The 19,030-nt window shown below is 43.0% G+C and overlaps 1 protein-coding gene across 3 annotated transcripts in view; it reads right to left on the bottom strand.

Moving 5' to 3' along the window:
- The window catches only part of Ppp2r5e (protein phosphatase 2 regulatory subunit B'epsilon), a 154,220-nt gene that overhangs the window by 2,127 nt on the left and 133,063 nt on the right, over nt 1-19,030 (bottom strand). For all 3 annotated transcript variants that reach the window (XM_059279900.1, XM_059279899.1, XM_059279901.1), the window contains 8 exons: nt 15,636-15,766; nt 15,429-15,488; nt 14,648-14,756; nt 12,694-12,747; nt 12,529-12,579; nt 10,530-10,649; nt 7,699-7,826; nt 5,038-5,139 (listed from right to left, as the gene is read on the bottom strand). In XM_059279900.1, the coding sequence (XP_059135883.1) occupies nt 5,038-5,139; nt 7,699-7,826; nt 10,530-10,649; nt 12,529-12,579; nt 12,694-12,747; nt 14,648-14,756; nt 15,429-15,488; nt 15,636-15,766 (755 nt within the window). The remainder of the gene's footprint in view (nt 1-5,037; nt 5,140-7,698; nt 7,827-10,529; nt 10,650-12,528; nt 12,580-12,693; nt 12,748-14,647; nt 14,757-15,428; nt 15,489-15,635; nt 15,767-19,030) is intronic.

A 19,030-nucleotide genomic window follows, 5' to 3' on the forward strand; every position in this document is an offset into this window, starting at 1 on the left:
TAATTTTGCCAAAGACATTTGGAAATTTCAGTATTGTTTTAAAACAAATGCTTTAATATCAATCAAGTAGGAAGTACATAATCAAAGAATATAAAACTATACTATAAAATAAACACATTCACACTTATTAAAAATATTCATCACATGAATTCACATCTACTAACATAATTCATTTCATTACCTCTGGCTTACTGAAATGAACTGGTGAAAAGTAGAGCCAGACAACATTGTGAATTCACAATTTCATAAATTCAAACAGTTCCTAAACACAGGATCTGCTGCTTCAGACTCAGGAATTTGTCCTTGCATATCCCACTTTAGCAACAATATATTCTTTATTCAGAGAAATTAATAAGAATAATGTAAACTCTGCATTATATTAGTAATCAATAATGCTTTGAAAAGTTATATTAAATTCTCTGACAATAGGAAATAGGAGCTGGAGAGATGACTCAGTGGTTAAGAGCACTGGCTGTTCTTCCAGAGGACCCAAGTTCAGTTCCCAGCACCCACATGGCAGCTTACAACTGTCTGTAACTCCAGTTCCAGGGGATCAGACATCCTCTTCTGTCCATTCCCTGTAGGTACATGGCACACATACATAAAGGCACACAAACACATAATACACAAACTCATACACATAAAAGAAGAATAAACTCTTAAAAAGAAAATCCCAAACCAATAAAGTTTCATTTTCCTTGAACTAAAGAACAAAACAAAACAAAAACCTTAAAACCAAGTAATCTGACATTCCCATTCCAATTGCAGAGCTGGTGAACCATATAGTCATCTCTATCTGCACTTTATAGTTACGATTCTGGCAACTGAGTCCTTGTTTACTATGACTGCTATCTTCGGTGCAATCTGCACAGTGTGGATCTCAGCAGCATAATGAATGGTCTTCAAACATACGCTCTTCAAACTTACATAATAATTTTGAACTATAACAACTGCATTTAAGGGTGTTAAGGGGCAAGATTAGAAAAGTCTCCATTCATTATGCATTATTTTTTATTTTTAAAAATTAAGTTGGAATGTATTCAGAAAAATATTTAAGGTGCTGGAGAGATGGTTCTACCGCTACGAGCCAAGGGCTACTGTTCCAAAGGACCAGGCTCAGTTCCCAGCACCCACGTGGTGGCTCGCAAATGTCTGTCACTCCAGTTCCAAGGGCTCCAAACTCCTCTTCTGGCCAGGCACCAGACACACGTGTATAGCACATACGTATATACAGGCAAAGCCTTCATACACATCAAAGATAAAAATAAATGTTTCAAAGGAGGTTTTAGCATGTGGTTCCATACTCATACAGTTGAGACAGGAGGATCACTTGAAGTTCGAGGCTAGCCTAAGCTACAGTGAGAAGACACTATACCTCCTCCGAAAAGGCAAAAAGCTGAACAAATATTTTAATAAAGAATAAAACAGAGGGAGATAGAGGCTGAAGAGGCCACACCCTAGAGTGGGTATGATTCTAGAAATAGAGTTGCTGGCTTCCAGACTCTAGACTCTTGGTTGTAAGCAAGCTGCTGGGCAATATCCCTTGTTTGTTTGACAGTAGAATCTGCAGATAATATCAGTCTAAACCAATGTTCTCAGGGAATGCTGATTTAAGTACATGGACATAAGTTCTACAGCTCATATGGAATTTTAATGCCTCTGACTTCTTCGTGTGGCAGAAGCAGAGAGGAAAGAAAGGGTTTGGGAACTTTTATCAGCCGAAAATCAGCTCATCGTGTGGCAGTTCACACTGCCCTGAACTGCAGCTGGCATCATGACATCATCATCTTCCTGTTGAAGCTCCTCACCCAGTTCATCCCTCTACAGTATGCAATGTGATTTGTCCTGTGTGTCCTTTCTTTCTCCAGATATGGTATACGGAGATACCACCCTGCTTTCATACTGACAGCTTTATTTTTAAAACTTACAGTCTCAGCTTAGGACATTCTCATCATCCCAAAGAAGAAATCATGCTGCCCACTTCTGCCTCCAGCCCCTGGCACCCACTGGTCTGCTGCTTCTGTGGATTTTCCTTCACTGGCCTTTCATAGAAATGCTATTATATACTGAGAAACAATAGATAATTCTCTTTTTTTTGTTACTGCATGTAGCCCAGGCTGTACTCCCGCTCCTCATACTTCCACCTCCCAAGTGCTGGGATTACAGATGTGCACCACCACATCTGGCTCCTAAAAGTCTAAATAACTCTGATGCATTTAGTGCTACCCTTATTTTTCCAGTTTTTCTCTCTGTCGATGGGAATTGTAAGACTTCAGCACACTGTAATGCTGGGAATCTTGTCAAATTCTCCTCCCATTTCACTTTACATAGCACTAGTGTTGGCACCCATATGTAACAGTGTTAAAGGCTTACTCCACCCACCATTCTGATTTGTAATGCTTCAAAAATCTGCTGTGAACTGAAGCCATCAACTTCCTGTCACCAACAAGAAAAACCTCATATTTGGCTCTTCCATCACAGCCCCAAACACCCATGTTCAATTACTAATGAACAGTTACTATCACTTCTGTGGCAAAGCCAATACTTGGATCTGCTCAGTACGACTTTCTAATTATGCACATTTGCCAAAGTATCATTCTTGTTTTTTTAAAAAACAAACAAACAAATAAATAAAAATAACTTTCATTGAGGAAGCCCATTCACTATTAACCACCTTAACATTCTAGCATAACAGTTCAACCTCACAGTTCTATTCTCCTAGTCCCCCTAGTTAATTCCATCTATTTTCAAGTGATTCATCTATTTAGCTTAGATAATAAAAGATCACAAAACAACTTCATTGAGGAAATTCATTAAAGATGAGTCAAATAATTTGAAATAAGGCTGTGTGTTTGTGTGTGTGTGTGTGTGTGTGTGTGTGTGTGTGTGTGTGTGTGTGTGTGTGTACACAGTGGTCCTGAGAATCAAGCACAGGGCCTTATATATATGCTAGCCAAGTACACTCTGTAACTTAATTATAATGAAGCTCCTTCAATATTCTTAATAAGATATTACCCAGATTTAATCCCTGTTTAACTAGAATAATAATAAAGATTATAGGGATCTCTGTTGCCCTAACAGATAAGTGCTGTGTGTACACTGTTTAATGATTCATTATGATATTCTAATGTGCCTTTAGCTCCCCCTCCCCTTTTGAAATGGGTGTTTTTTGCCTGCATGTATGTCTGTGCACTATGTACATGCCTGATCCTAAAGGAGGCCAAAAGAACATGTGAAATCCTTTGAAACTGGAGTTACAACTTTTGGGAGCTGTTGTGGGTGCTGGACTTGAACCTGGGTCCTATGAAAGAGCAGCAAATTCTCTTAAGAGCTGAGTCATCTTTCTGTTCTCCCTCAACCCTTTTAAAAAATAACTTTTCAAAGATTTTAACTTAACTCTAGGGCAAGGAGGGTCATTAAAAATTGAGTAATTTTTAACAATTGATAATATTATGAATTAACAGTTATTTAGGTTTCAAATGTAATATAGAATTGACATTTATCTCAATGTTGTAACTAAAAACAATGTTGTAGTTAAAACCATATTCTGTGATTAAACTGTTTCCCATAAACCACATCCCTGTAACCTAAGAACAATCTCTGCCATGGTCCTTGGTCCTCTGTTCCCAAACCTTCCTACTCATTGCCCTTTTCCTCAGTAAAACACAACTAACACATTCTAAATACGACAAAGCAAAGAAGCAAAAAAATCACAGAAAACATCCTTCTATGAGGTTCAGCAAAGTCCACGGAATGAACATTCCCAGTCCTGTTCTCGGACTCCTTAGGGTCCACCCTCTATGACCTACAGAGTCAGCACTTGCGTCCTCGTGACCAGAGTCAGGCCAGAGAACCAACCCCTAAGAACTCTGTGCTTTTCTTAATCTCTCCATTACATCTGTGGGGGTGTGAACAGAAATGGCCCCACAGGCTCATAGATTTGAACGCTTGGTCATCAGGGAGTGGCACTATTAAGAGGTGTGGCCTCGTTGGAGGAAGGGTGTCACTGGAGGTGGACTTTAAGGTTTCAAATGTTCCCACCAGGCCCTGTGTCTCTCTCTGACTGCTGCCTGGGGACCCAGATGTAGAACTCTCAGCTGTCTCTCCAGCACCATGTCTGCCTGTGTGCTATAACGCTTCCTGCCGTGATGATACCGGGCTAAACCTCTGAAACATAAGCAAGGTGTTTTCCTTTATAAGAGTTACCATGGATGCAACAGAAATCCTAACCAAGAAAACGTTTTATACAAAGTTGAAAATACTGGTTTAGAAATAAAACTTGAACCGGGCATAGAGGTGCCCACCTTTATTCCCAGCACTTGGGAGGCAGAGGTAGGTGGATCTCTGAGTTTGGGGCCACCCTAATCTGTAAAGTGAATTCTGAGATAGCCAGGGCTACACAGAGAAACCCTGCCTCGAAATAATAATAACTGTTATCATTATCATCATTATTATTATTATATATAATATAATGAAAATAAAATGGGAGAACCATGTAAATAAAATCAAGGAAGACTTTTTGCACCATTCTAATCTTAAGCACTTCAATGTTTTCTGATACTAGATAAATAAGTTTATAGTCTTTTCACTGCTCTTATAAGTTGTAATGAATTTGTTGGTTTCTAGACTAGAAAGCAAGTTCTGGGTAAATAGTGCCTGGTCTCTGTGCTGGAGTAAAGTATGTCAACCCAATTTTAGTTTGGGTGGGTTGCAGTAAGAGTCAGCCTAGAAGACTAACTATCTAATGATTCCCTGAAGCAGGCCTGAAAGACCAGGGATGTGCCAGGCTCTGAGCCCTGTGGTAGCACAGAAACACAGGAGGAAAAGCAGCAAGCTTCATCAAAACCACACCATCAGAGAACCATCTCACTTGGTAGTACACTAATGAGGACGCAGCTATTGAGCATGCAGAAATGGAATATGTAAATAAACAAACTGCTCTTTATAATCTGATGTGCAACTGGACAACTTTAGCAGAGAGTTCGAAAAGGACTCATAGCTTTATGCAGAGCAGACAAAAGAGCTTTGAGAAGTTACCGCTGACGATCTGACTTGTATGTGGCTGTCAGCTCGTCAAACATAGTGCTGTTCATTTCCATAAAGGCCTTCAACACGTTGTACACCAGTGCCACAATAGCCCTGTGAGGCAGAGAAAGAGAAAGGACCGGTTAGTCTTTCACAATGGGGTGCTGAATCAAAAAGCAAAAGGATGGGTTGGGGATTTAGCTCAGTGGTAGAGCGCTTGCCTAGCAAGCACAAGGCCCTGGGTTCGGTCCTCAGCTCCAGAAAAAAAAAAAAAAAAAAAAAAGCAAAAGGACATTTCTGGTATGCGTTAGCTCCTCCTCTACAATATATACATAAAAAACTTCCCCTGAATTTTTCTCTTTGACAAGTTCATACTCTTACAAAGTGCATTCTGATCATCATAGCCCTCCTACACTCTCTGCCAACCTTATTACCCTCACTGCTCCCTACAAATCCCTTCCCCACATTCACCTAGCACAAGCTAGCCTAAAGCTCATATATTAGGATGACTTTGAACTCCTGATACTCCTGTCTCCACCTACCTCCTGCTGAGACCATGAGAATGTGTCTCCACACCTGGTTTCCTATCCCCTTTCAGTTGGGCCTACAGTTCATCTGAATTCTTTACTGTTTACAATCTTCCTGAGGGATAGCAAAATTAAAACTCAAATTTGCCCTTCCAAATTATTGGTACCCAGAGCAGACATGCTTTTTACAGCCAATGCATAACAAAAGGCAAGTATAAAAATAAAGCTGCTTCAGATGTTGGGGAGATAGCTCAGGCTGGCTGGCGCGTGTGCACGCACGCACGTGCGCGCGCGCACACACACACAAAGAGGTTACAGAGGTTGATGGTATATACCCGAAATCATAGCACTTGGGGGATAGAGGTAAGAGCATTGAGAGTTCAAGGCCACTGTGGGCTACATAGAGAGACTATCTTAAAACAAAGAAACAACAAGACAGACAGAGCATTTACATCCTATAAACAAGTACGAGTGGTAAAAAAAAAAAAAAAAAAGTTACTTTCAAAGTAATAACATACATAATTTAAAGTCAGAAACTGTTTTAGCAGAAATGAGTATCTGAACCACGTGTGTTCAAAGACAGGTGACCAAGCCCCTACAAGATACTGTCCCAATGTGGTTACATTAGTCTGTCCTTCCTGCTTAGCCCTTCTGTTGACCCAATACTCATGAAAACAGTCAAGCTGGTGCTGGATGCCCTTGGCTACGGAGCACTACGCAGCTAAGAAGCCAAGAGACGGGACTAATTCTTATCAAGCAGATAATGTTGTACAGACATTGTGAAGATGATTCTGTGACAGGCTTGAAAGAGTCAGACTAGGCAAAAAAATGGTGTCTCCCATTTCAAAACTATACAAGGTTGCTTCCATTTTGCAACAAACTCTCCAACCTTACTAAGGAGGTCACGGTTAGTGGGAGGTAGGGTGTCCACTGCAGCTTCTGCTCAGTGCCCAGAAGGAGGGAAACTTAGCTAAGGCTCAAGTACAGTCTTTTCCCAGGGGTAACCCTGGAGAAGACTGGAACTGGGCAGTAACTGACATTGCCCACAGCTGCTCCCCAGACCCTCGGGAGAATGTGTACAACAGGGCTTAACCACTCTTTTTCAAAGTTCTATTAATATAGAACAAGTTAAAAATTGAAAGAAAATGTTATTTTATAACTCCATGTAAAAATTTAAAAGGCAGATATGATAGACTTAATTGCACTTACTAATTCTTCAATGCTGCATAACTTTATTGCATAGACATGCAAAGGCATCTCACTATAGAATACTTTAGCTTTCCTAGGGCTAAATTCAACTTGTCCTCAACTGTAAAATTCTGTCCCTCTCCAACATCTAACAACCGAGCTACTGTTAGGAAATGGATATTCCTATAAAATGTAGATCTCTTCAGACCATCTCCTTACAGTCACTCAGTATTTCCTGATGGTGCCCTTGGAGAAGGCTCATGCGGGCCTTGCTCCCTTTTCTAGCCTAGTACTGCTAGCTCTAGTACTGCTCACCCTAAGGCCTCATGACTTTGCCCTTCGGAGCCCACAGGCCTCAGAACTTGATGGACACTTGAAGACCCAGGTGCCTTGTTACACAGCACAGGGATCCCTGCCTGAAGGGGCTTGCTCTATCACCCACATCTACCAAATTCCATTAGCATTCTAGCTGAAGGCAAGCACAATCATACCCCAGCACTCAGAAGGCTGAGGCAGGAGGATCATGAATTTGAGTTTAGCATGGCCTGTACAGTAAGATCCTGCCATGAAAGAATTAACAATTTAATTTGAGTCCTGCCAGCCAATGCATTCCCCAAATGTATCTGACACCTTCAGCCAGGCCAGAAATCCTCAAGTAAACAGGTATTTGAACTAAATAGCACTACTCTGTGAAAGTATCTGTTTGCTTTTCAGTCCCCAACCAGCAAATTTTCAGGAGGGAGTTTTATCTTGTCCTGTGTGCACCTTTAGCAACGGGCACAGCACCTGGTACACGGTGAGCTGTGAGACATTTTACTAAAGAAGAGAGGAGAAGGAGGAGGAGGAGGAGGAGGAGGAGGAGGAGGAGGAGGAGGAGGAGGAGGAGGGAGGGAGAGAAGACCAAAAGGAAGGGAAGGGGCAGAAGAAGAGGAGGGAGGTGAGGAAACTGAACACGTACGGATTCCAGTGCTCTTTGGAAATCCTATAAAGACTGGAGAACATGATGGGAAGGATGACGTTCGAGTTTTCTTCTATCAAACTCATGATGTATTCATTATTCCAATAATAGAGTGCCCTTTCTGCCACCTTCGAGAAAAGAAGAGGACAACTTATAATCTCCAAATAAAAGAATCTTAAAAGGCTATTTTTAAATCACTCAATCAAAAGTATAATTAAACATTAATAACTCTTTACATTTTGTGAAGCTGTATGATCTCTCAGGAAGTTGCCAGGTGGTGCATCAGTTTGGGGAGGTTTCTCCCCTACCTGTTCATTTTCCTTCTCTTTGAAGTCTACACCTCTCATCCATTTCCTCGCTCTTCCTTGCATAGTTCCCACACATCCTTACTCTCCACACACACCCTCTCTTCCAGCTCAGCTTTCAGGACTCCTCATCTGGCTTAGGTCTTGTTACACTTTGAGTCTTAAATGTCCCCACAGGCTTATGTTTTGTTTTAAATAATTTATTTTTATTTTATGTGCATTAGTGTTTTGCCTACACGTATGTCTGCATGAGGGTGCCAGATCCCCTAAGACTGGAGTTACAGACAGTTGTGAACTGCCATGTAGTTGCTGGGAATTGAACCTGGGTCCTGTGGAAGAACAGCCAGTGCTCTTAACCTCTGAGCCACCTCTCCAGCCCCCAGGCTTATGTTTTCACGCTTTGTCTGCAGCTTGTGGTGCTACTTGGAAAGCTGTGGGGCCTTCTGATGTGGTGTCTATCTGGAGGAGTATGTTGTCTGCTTATTGTCGTGGATTCCTGTTCTCTCTCCACCATGCTGCCATGCTCTAATCTGATCTGTGGGCCTGAGTTACTCATCTTGGGGCTGAACGCAAATGGCTTCCTTGATTTATGTAAATTAAGAAATCATGTTTTGGACAGAGAAATTAGAATCTTTCTAGCTACACCACTCAGCAGGTTCAAAACACTGCTGAGTTAGTGTCTACTGGTCCCTGAGCACCGAGAAACAGTCTTCACGGAACACTACCACACATCAGCCACTGTGCTGGGTCCACTCACGTCATTGCTTTTGAACCTTGTAACTAATGGAGTTGGTGCCATTGTTCCGATTTTACAAATGAGGACTTTGAGAGTCAGGTGATAGATAAGTCACTGGCTCAAGGTCGCATGGCTAGCAAGTGGCGGACACAGAGCCAGCTCTTAATTTTCCCCTGCTGTCCCTAAAGAGCTGATAAGCTGCTGGGAAAAGGAGCACCTGTGGTCCTATTTGATGTGACTGGGGCTGCCGAGCAGAATGAACACTCTGCACATACATGCACAGGAGCTACATAAGATCATGGCAGAGTCAGTGTGCATGCCAGAAACCAAGCACGACTCCAGACTCCTGGTCTCCAGGACTGGGAGGAAATCAATCTCTGCTGTTTAAGCTGCTTAGTCTGGAGCACTTTGTTATAGCAACCTGAGCCAACCAAAACAGTATTTCCCCACTCTTTCCCTGTTTTTCTTTTCTTACAAGGACTAGGCAATGCTCACTATCAGTCTAACAAATTACCTTTCTTTCTAAGCTTTGAGTGTCATGTAAGCCTCTCTTGCCATGTTCTTTGTAAAAGAACCTTGGCCTCCACTACAGCAAAGAGCCTAGTGAAAATAGGAAACTAAACACTCCATGTCTAAGTACACATTTACTATACTATACTATGCTATACTATACTATACACTGTTCTGAACTTCTCCATTTGCATCCAGACTGGACACTCCACAGAATGGTGTTCCAGCTACTTTCCCCTTCTGTTCTGTGCGGTATAAGCACTAGCTTACTATACTAACATGTCTTTAGATTTAAAAACAGTAACAGCCAAGGCCTCTACCGGACAGCTTACAGGGCAGTCCACCATCAAGTTAGAAGTGTGCTTTTACGCTGTTAAACAGTATCTTCCAACGACGGGCAGTACGTTGGGTCTGCTAGGTTGTATGGTGGACTTTTGGTGACACAGCCAGCAGGTCGAATAAAGCACCGTGTTCAACTCTGGTCCCTTCTCTCCTGTGTGGTCTCCTTGAAAGCACACATCCAGGCGCACCTTCCCTGTGCTCTCCTCCAACAGCCACAAGGAGGCAGAGTAGGCCACGGGAAGGTCATGGGCTTTAGCCTTTTTAGCAAGAAGCCACATTTAAAATAAAAATTCAACCCTACTCCCTTGTTAGTTTGGAACCATGAGCAAGACATGCAGAGCCTTATCATCAAAACAGTGGGAAAGACCGTCATAGGATAACATTCGGCTTCTCTCCTCCTAAGTATTACCAAATACTCCTTCTCAGACACTGGAGAAACTCAAGCAGCTCACTTCATTTAATTTACTCCAGTTACGTCATTTTACTGCTCTCAGCTCTGCGTTCCCATCATTAGTTTTTGCAAAGTATTATGAGAACTGAAGTTAAGAGAGAGCCTGTTGGGGCAGGTGCTCATCGTCCAGGAACTGTGTTAACGGTACTGTTCTCCTGTGAGAAAATCCCAAATAAAAACAACGTAGCTGGAAAGATGGCTAGGACGCTTAGAGAGTGGACTGACTGCCTCTTGCAGAGGACCCGAGTTCAGTTCCCCACACCCACACTAGGCAACTCACAGCCACCTATAACCCCAGCTACAGGGAGATCTGAGACACCTCTGGCCCCTGTGGGCACTGCACTCATGTATATATACTTACATACACAAAATTAAAAAAAAAAAAAAAAGGAGCTAGATGGTTTTATTTTTTCAACATAAACGAAGTTTAGCCAAATGAGTTCACATGGTACACACCACTCTGGCTCACGTTCTGTTTACTACTAACCTGAAAATGGGGGCTAGAAACACACTTGGCAATTTGTTTAAACAAAGGTTCTTGGATTTTAACAAATTGTGATGGTTCAATCACATCCAAGATTTCTTCCAGCTCCCCAAGGAACATGACCTATAAATAGAAGCAAAACACAAAATATGAGGTCCATCACTAAAAATTCCACATGATCAATTTTACTTACAATTTTATGAAAAATGTACACATAAAGCCAAAGGGGGGGGGGGGGAGAGAACCAGGCATTATTCTATTCATTTTGGCCTGGGAGGATAGCTCAGTGGGTAAGAATACTTGCTATGAAAGCATGAGAACCTGAGTTCAAATCTCCAGTCCCCACATAAAAAGGCAGGCAAGCCATAAGCATGCCTATAATCCCCCATGCCATGGGGTGCAGAGACAGGAGGATCTCCAGGGTTTGCTGGCTGCCAGCCTAGCTCCAAGTTCTACAAGTCCTTTTCTGGCCTCCGTGTGCAAACCCACCCTCCCCCATACACACAAAGAACATATCATTTGGCACAGGGTACTCTGTTAAAGTAAACTACTGACAGCACTGGGAATTTAACTACATGGAGGCCCCAGGGCCCCAGGGCCCCAGGGAAACTGGCCTCTCCCTCTTCAGGCCTTTGGAACTCTGCCTGCTGCTAGCAACCCAGATAGTTAACACCCCACCTGACGCCACTTTTTAAAATAATGGCTGACCCTCCTGAACAAATGTGTATTAGTCCACACCACCACAGAAGGACACACAGTCACTCAACAAGCAGCTGTCATTCTGCTGTGCTCTCAAGTCTGGGACAAACAGCAAACCCACTCATGTTAAAGTACCACATTAACCACATCAGCACACACTGACCTGTTTTCTATGTCATAGGCTCACACGTGTACACACACTCTCCCTCTCCCTCTCCCCTCTCTCTAGAGCACAGTGAATCTCATGGCCTTGGGGCTATATGCAAAAGAAAGCCTGAAGATCACACAATGGAGCGAGATAAATAGATTCAGACAGTTGTATAAATAGAATGGAAAAAGAACAAATAAAAACCAGTTATCTATTTATTCGTGAAAAATAACATAGGGAAAAGCTAAGTAGGCAATTAAAATATGAAGAATGACGCTTCTTTCATATCTCAAGATGCTGATACAGTGATACAGGGATTCCCTTTACCTATGCTGTCAAGATATGGGGTACCCTCCTGAAGCTGTGGGGTAACCTCCTAAGACTGTAGACTGGGTAACCTCCTAAGACTATAAAGTGGGGTAACCTCCTGAGACTGTAGAGTGGGGTAACCTCCTAAGACTAAGTAGAGTGGGGTAACCTCCAGAGACTGTAGAGTGGGGTTAGGACCACAGCTGACGTGAGGGAGAGGCTCTTTCCATATGCCTTGTCCTTTACCAAGACACGTCCATTCTCTTGGGACATAAAGCTAACAGGTAGCCTCTGTTTCCAGGCCAGAAGGAGAGGGCTTCAGATCTGGGGTGGAGACAGTTAGGCTACCTTCAAGCTACTACCTGTGGATTCACTCCTCCCTACACACACTCAGAGCAGGACATGCCTGTTTAGGTGACTGTATGACACCTCACTCCCAGGCATGACAATTTAAGGGCTGCTGTATACTATGAGACTGCACACAGTAAGCTCTGGGGACTGGAACAGGTTTCCATGCTATGCAGAGTCACTATGAAGTGGCATCAATGGAGCTAATAACTGGACACACAGTGGGGCGTGACCTGGGGTCACAGTGGCAGAAGCCCAGGGTTCAGAGTTCAGGAGGCAGGTTCTGGCCTATTGGCAAGCTCTTACTCGGTGTGCTCAGGTGTGCTACTTAACGTCTAGAAGCCTCGATGTTATCGCCAGTCAAAAGGAGAACACTGACTGCCGCAGAACTACAAAGCTAGCTTTAGATGAGGCGTGTGCTTGTGCATGCGTAGCCCTACTAAGCACTTGGCAAAGCACTTCCTTCATTCCTGGCATTCTCTGATGCTAAGTACTTACCTCTTTTTGACTGCATGTTTTAGGCCAAAATTTCATTAACCCCCTAATAACCTAAAAAGAAAAAGGAGAAAAAACAAGAGACATTTAATATTTCACATGATTTTAATTTAAAAAAAAAATTTTTCTTAAGTATTTTCACATTATGGAAAGAAAGAAATGGCTTACTGGTTCTGTGAGTGAAGGATCTTTCTCCAGAAACTGTACTATACAATACGCCAGCTGAACAAGAAGGAAGGAGGACAGAGTTAAATCCACACTGCCAAGGCCGAAAGCACACAGCACCAACACGTCTCAAAAGCATCCAGACGCTGGTTTTAACATTACAATTACTTCATTTAAACCCTCATGAAAAACAAGGCTTTTAAATTTTGTTTCTTTAGAATTGGGATCCAGCTAGGTTGCCCAGGCTGGTCTTGAACTCCTGAGTCAAAATGACTCTCCTGCCCTAGTTTCCTGCGTGGCAGCGACTAGAGCTAGAAACTGTGTCTTCAAGTCAGTGACAGGGTAACAAGGCCCAGGACGGGTTTTTTTCTTAAAAGAGTGCTAAGATTTCTGAGGCTAATGGAAAGCAGCTGAAACACCTCATTCAGTGCAGTCTGAGAGGATCTCCTTTACATTCACGGTCCATTTACATCTCAAGGTCTGGGTTTTACTTTCTGTGGGGAAGACAACACTTTCTAAAATCTCAGGCAACTGCCTACAATGAAACCTGAAAACACTGTTTCCCAAAAAGACCAAAGGTTCGACCTGCCAAGGCCAGGATCTGGGGAGAGCTCCCCGTCTCAACAGGAATGCTTTCATATAACCATGAAATGTTATATCCCATGGCAGAGACTAAAGAGAAAGGCTCAGAAAGATTCCTGAACAGGAAACCTACCCTCTTAAAACACCAGCAGTTTGATGATGTGCTAAATCTGGAACATATGGGCTAATTTTTTCTTCAAAATACAGAGTTCCACATTTAGGAAGGAACACTACTTAGAAAAATGTGTTACATTTTAGTGCAAACTCCAAAGAGAAGGGAGCCAGAGGCTCACAGCACTAACATTAAAAACATCACTAGATCAATTCTGTCCTCCAGTGGCATGCTTCCACGCAGTGCGGTGTTCAGGACAGAGTCAGTGGAGACAGAGTCAGTGAGGATGACACAGGCTCAGAGTATCATCACTACTCCTTTTATGGACGTATCTGTTTGGTTCTGAGACAACTCACTATTGCCAATGCCAGCCCCAATCTGAAGGCAATCCTCCTGACTCAGTTTCGTAAGTGTTGAGATCACAAGGTATGAGGCACCACACCCTGCAAGATCTGATTCTCAAAGTAATGAAGGATTTATAAAAAGAAAGATGTGAAAACACTGGTAGACTTGCTTACTTGTGAAAGTGTCTACTGTGTGTGCAAAACTCGAAGTTGGTAAAGCAGAGGAGGGGCAAAGGGCAACTGACAGCCCAGGGCAAAGTGAGACAGGACCCACTATTCAAGAACATTCAGTTCACTGGGCAAGGCCCTGAGTTACCGCATATTATGTTCTTGTACTCTTTACATTACACAAAGTCTACTCCGGGCAATTTTTGCAGCAGGCAGCCTTGTGAACATAGAAGTCTGCTACAAAATAAGACGGAACAAAGTCCATTTCTACCTTTAAAATAGTTCCGTGATTCTACTATGTGTAAAAAAAAAATGCATACTTTACTATTTTCCTTGGGGAGAATTTTTAATCCTTAACACACTTTTCTTTTTTCTTTTTTTTAAAGGAAAAACAATATCCTGGGAAACATGAAGTCCACAAACTTCCTTTTGTTTCAAAAGCTGTACTAGCCAGGCAGTGGTGGCGCACGCTTTTGATCCCAGCACTCGGGAGGCAGAGGCAGGCAGATCTCTGTGAGTTCGAGGCCAGCCTGGGCTACAGAGTGAGTTCCAGGAAAGGCTCCAAAACTACAGAGAAACCCTGCCTCGACAAACCAAAAACAAAAGGCTGTATGTACTGTAAGCCAGGCGTGGTGGCTCACCCTTGGAATCCCAGCACTCAGGAGGAAGAGGCTGGCGGACTGTAGGTTCACAGCCAGCCTTGGCTACAAAGGAAGACTGTCTCTACAAAAGCTTTGATTTCAAGTTCTACCTGGGCATGGAAGAGTGACAGGCTCCTGACGGTGTGCAGAGGGATCAACACTTTGACCAGGAACTGTTTGTGCTCTGCCTTCAGTGGTAAAGCGAAGCCATTGATAATACTAGGAAAAGAGGAGACAGGTTAGCAATGCCGTCCCACACACTGAACCCAGACAAGCTGCTGTTATGAGCTGGCAAACTCTTAGTTTATATTTGTCCATAAAAACATAGTCAACCCTCCTACCACTGACAGTCAAGACTTTTTCGTTACTTCAACAGAGATCATTTATTAGTAGGAGTTTTAAACAGAAGAGAATTTGATTGTGAACCCCAACAGAGGACGCTGTGCTTTCACAACAGGCAGACAGCGCCCTGAACCTCCACCCTCCCTCTGCTCCTCTGTCTAGCCGCCCACCCTGCTAACTCCTCTGAGGGCAGCAGCTGCCTAGAACTCCACATCTGGGCACACAATCTTTCCAACTGATTATAAATCTGCTTTCAACAGATATGAGAAAGGACAGGTAACAAATGAGACGCTTTGCTGTCACTGGCCTGACACCCAATCAGACACACAGTCCCTGAGTAAGCTGTGAGCTCTTTCTGGTCTTTGTGGGGTAATTAACAATATGTAATTGTGGAACAACGGAACAGAGGTGGGCAAACAGGCTAAATACAAAGGAGAGAGACCCAGGGTACTTGGAGCAAGAAATCCAAGTCGGCACTCCCCTCCGCCACCTGAACATGACCTGCAGAACGAGACTCACCGAAATCCACAATTCACTGCGAACGCTTACCTTCCTAATATTTCCAGCAGTTCAGCTACACCATTGAAGTGTTCTGTTTCATAAACAAACCTGAGGAGAGAAGAAGAGGGAGAGGAGGGGAGGGAGGAGTAGACGGGGGAGTGGGGAAGATGTTAGCACGTCTCCTTCAACTCCTGGAGGTTACTCAACAGTGCAAAACCATCACTGTGCTCTCTTGCTTGCCCACCATCCACTCACCTTAGAAAAATATTGTTAATTTGTTTTCGGATAAATGCTCTAAGCCCGAGAAACTTGCCGTAAATCCTGTGCAAAACTGTTTTTAAATAGTCCCGTTCTCGGGGGTCTTCACTGTCAAATAGCTCCAGAAGCTGTTGTAAATGAAGGTAAAAAGCTGTCAGGACAGTTTAGTAAAGGATTTAGAAATTCCATCGTCCATCATTCATAATCTCTCTGTTCCCTTCCCTCTTCAGAAAGCTACTAAATAACCATTACGCCCAGTACAACAGCAGTCTTTGGGAAGCCAGCTACACTGAGTCAAAGGCTGTACACCCAGGGAAGAGAAGCACGCTACAGGAGCCGTAACAGCAATAGCCAAAGCAGTGCTCATGTGATCAACAGACCATTTTCTAAGCAATCTACACAGGTCAATCCTTCTGTGAGGTGGTTTTATCCTCACCTTACAGAGGAGCAAACCGGGGCACAGAACGCTCAGTCAACTTCCTGGTGATGTCAGAGTGAGAAGCATTAGGACGGGAATTTGAACCCAGAAAGTGAACGCCGTAAGTCTGTGACCTTCAACACTGTATGTCACTAACTCCTGGGCTTATGTTCCAATTAAGCCACTCAGCTCTACCAAAATGGCCAGGAAGATGAAATAATCTAACTCAAAGCAAACACTGAAATTCCCAGTGACCCCAGCAATGTTCTTGTTAGTCTGAGTGGTTACACGGGTGTGCTCAGGGTGTAAGTACTCGAAGTAAACATGGGCTACGCCTGCATGTGTGAGTAGAATGCTTTAGGTTCTGGATCATTTATCATTTCAGCCACGGAATCCTGATATCCAACCCAACCCTGTAAGGACCACCGGGCCTTGTTTCTGCAACGCTGGACTAGTTGAAGAGACAGGAATAGAGCTCAATGGGGGAGCATCATGCACAAAGCCCTGTGCTCAAACACCAATGGGGTGAGGAGGGGGCGGGGAGTGGGGAGGTGTTACGGGAACAGCGAGCATGCCTACGATCCCAGCACTTAGGAAGCTGAGGCTAGAGGACCTTGAAGTTGAGTTTAAAGATAGCTCCATGAAATCTGGTGTCAAACAGCCAACAACAACAAAATCAGTTGATTTGAAAGTGTATGTGGAAATACAAGTCACCTCAGAGAGCCAAAGCAATCTTGGTAGTTAGAGGGCTCCATGCAAAAGTTCAACAAAAAGCTACAGTAATCAAGGGCATGCTACTGATATGTGCTAGATACACAAACAGAATAGAGATAAGAGTCCAAAAACAAACTTTCAAATTCATGCTCAGTTGGTTCCGTGGGATGCCAAGACATTACGGTATGGAAAGAAACAGTCTTCAACTGAAGGTGCTGGGACAACCAGACAGATACATATGAAACAGTAAGTCGGACTTCTAGCTCATACGACACAAATTCAAACGGACTCAAAATGGGTAATCAACCGAAAGACAAGAGTACATGACAAACATAATAATAAATCTTCACAATTCCAAATCAGGTGGTTTTTTTAAACCTCTGACAAGAAATGTATAAAGAAAAAAAAAGAAAAAGAAAAAAAACTAAATTAAAACATCTGTGCTCTAAAGATAAGTTACAGAAATAAGAGAAAATATGTGTAGAAAAGGCTAGTAGTAACTACAATATATAATGAACTATTAAATCTCAGTAACAGCACAATTCCATTGGGAAGATAACAGCTGGCAAAGGAGGAGGGGCTCACGGGGCCCAGCCCTCTTGAGGATGGACAGGCAGTTTAGGGTTGCTGGGGGAAGGAAGATGCTTTCTTTAATGGTATAGCTACTGATAAGGTAATCAAATCCTGTAAGCAATCCTAATTAAGCTCACTGAGCTAGCCCCCAAAGAAGAAAGGGAGAAGGGGAGCTGGCTGAGAAGAACAAGACACCCAGAAGTGGAGAAGAGACAAAAGAAGGCAGTGGGAAGCGGGTGTCAAAATAATAATATATGAGCCGGGCAGTGGTGGCACATGCCTTTAGTCTCAGCACTCAGGAGGCAGAGGCAGGCAGATCTCTGTGAGTTCGAGGCCAGCCTGGTCTACAGAGTGAGTTCCAGCATGGCCAGGGCTACATAGAGAAAGCCTGTCTAGAAATATATATATAATTATATATGCCTATGAACATGTCATTATGAAGCCCATTCTTGTGTTTAAATAATATATGCTAATAAAAACAAAAAATTTTGAGAAAATGAAAACAACTCAACTTAAAAATGACAAAGGATGTTTGAAAAGATATATCCCAAAGACGGCATAGACATGGCAAATGAATACATGGGAAAGGACTCGATTTCACTAACCATGGAAACACAAACGAAAGGAAGACAGAACTCATCTGATGCTGCCTCAGAAGGAGAGAGACAAGAAAAATGTTGACGAAGATACTGGGGAACCTTCATCTACTGTTAACAAGGACGTAAAATGATTCGGTAGGAAGGCAGTCTGGTAGTTCACAGGTCCATACTTCTCAACAACTTCACTCCCAAGTAAATGATGAACAAGACGGAAAGCATACATCCTGACAAGCGATGGACAGTATGAAAAGCTGCACACACTTGTTCACAGAAGCAATACTGAAAACAGAAAGTTAGAAAACACAATGCCCGTCAACAGATGGGAGGAGGAACATTGCTCCTGACGAGAATGAAGTGCTGAGAATCCTCACATTATCACCACACAGATGAGACTGCCAACCACTGCGATAAAGAACTCAGACACAAACGGGCCTAAGATGCATGGCTCTATTTATATGAAATACTCAGAACAGGTCTAAGAATGAGTTTAGCTTTCCTCTGGAGATGATACAATATTCAGCAACTATAGCAGGGATGGTTGCACAGTCCTGAAAGTCTGTTTAAAATTGCTGAACTAGAAGGCTGGGGAGATAAGGGACCTGAGGTCAACTTCTAGAACCCACGTAAATAACCAGGCGGCACATGCTTCCAATACAGCACTGGGAGGAGAGAGAGAAGGACACATGGAGCTCACTGGCCAGCCAATAGTGAGCTTCAGGCCAGTGACAGGCACTGTCTCAAAGCAAACAAAGGTGAATGGCACCCAAGAAATGACTGATCCCTGGCCTCCATATGCACGAACATACATGTGGATACACATCTGAACATGCATCCACCCCCCATACACACATTTAAACATACAGATGCAGACTACTGAATTGTAAACTTCAAATGGGTAACTTTATGTTACATAAATTATAATTATAATCTGCTATTTTGTAAAAATGATAATGAAACTTGGAAGTACGCCTGAATGTTATTAATTTCTAATACGTTCATCACCACTGCAATAAACCTACTCAGCATGTAAATAAAAGCTGCCTACCCTCATCCTCACAAAAGGCTGTGTGTGTGTGTGTGTGTGTGTG

Source organism: Peromyscus eremicus, chromosome 14 (genome assembly GCF_949786415.1).
Source record: "Peromyscus eremicus chromosome 14, PerEre_H2_v1, whole genome shotgun sequence".
Lineage (NCBI taxonomy): Eukaryota > Metazoa > Chordata > Mammalia > Rodentia > Cricetidae > Peromyscus > Peromyscus eremicus.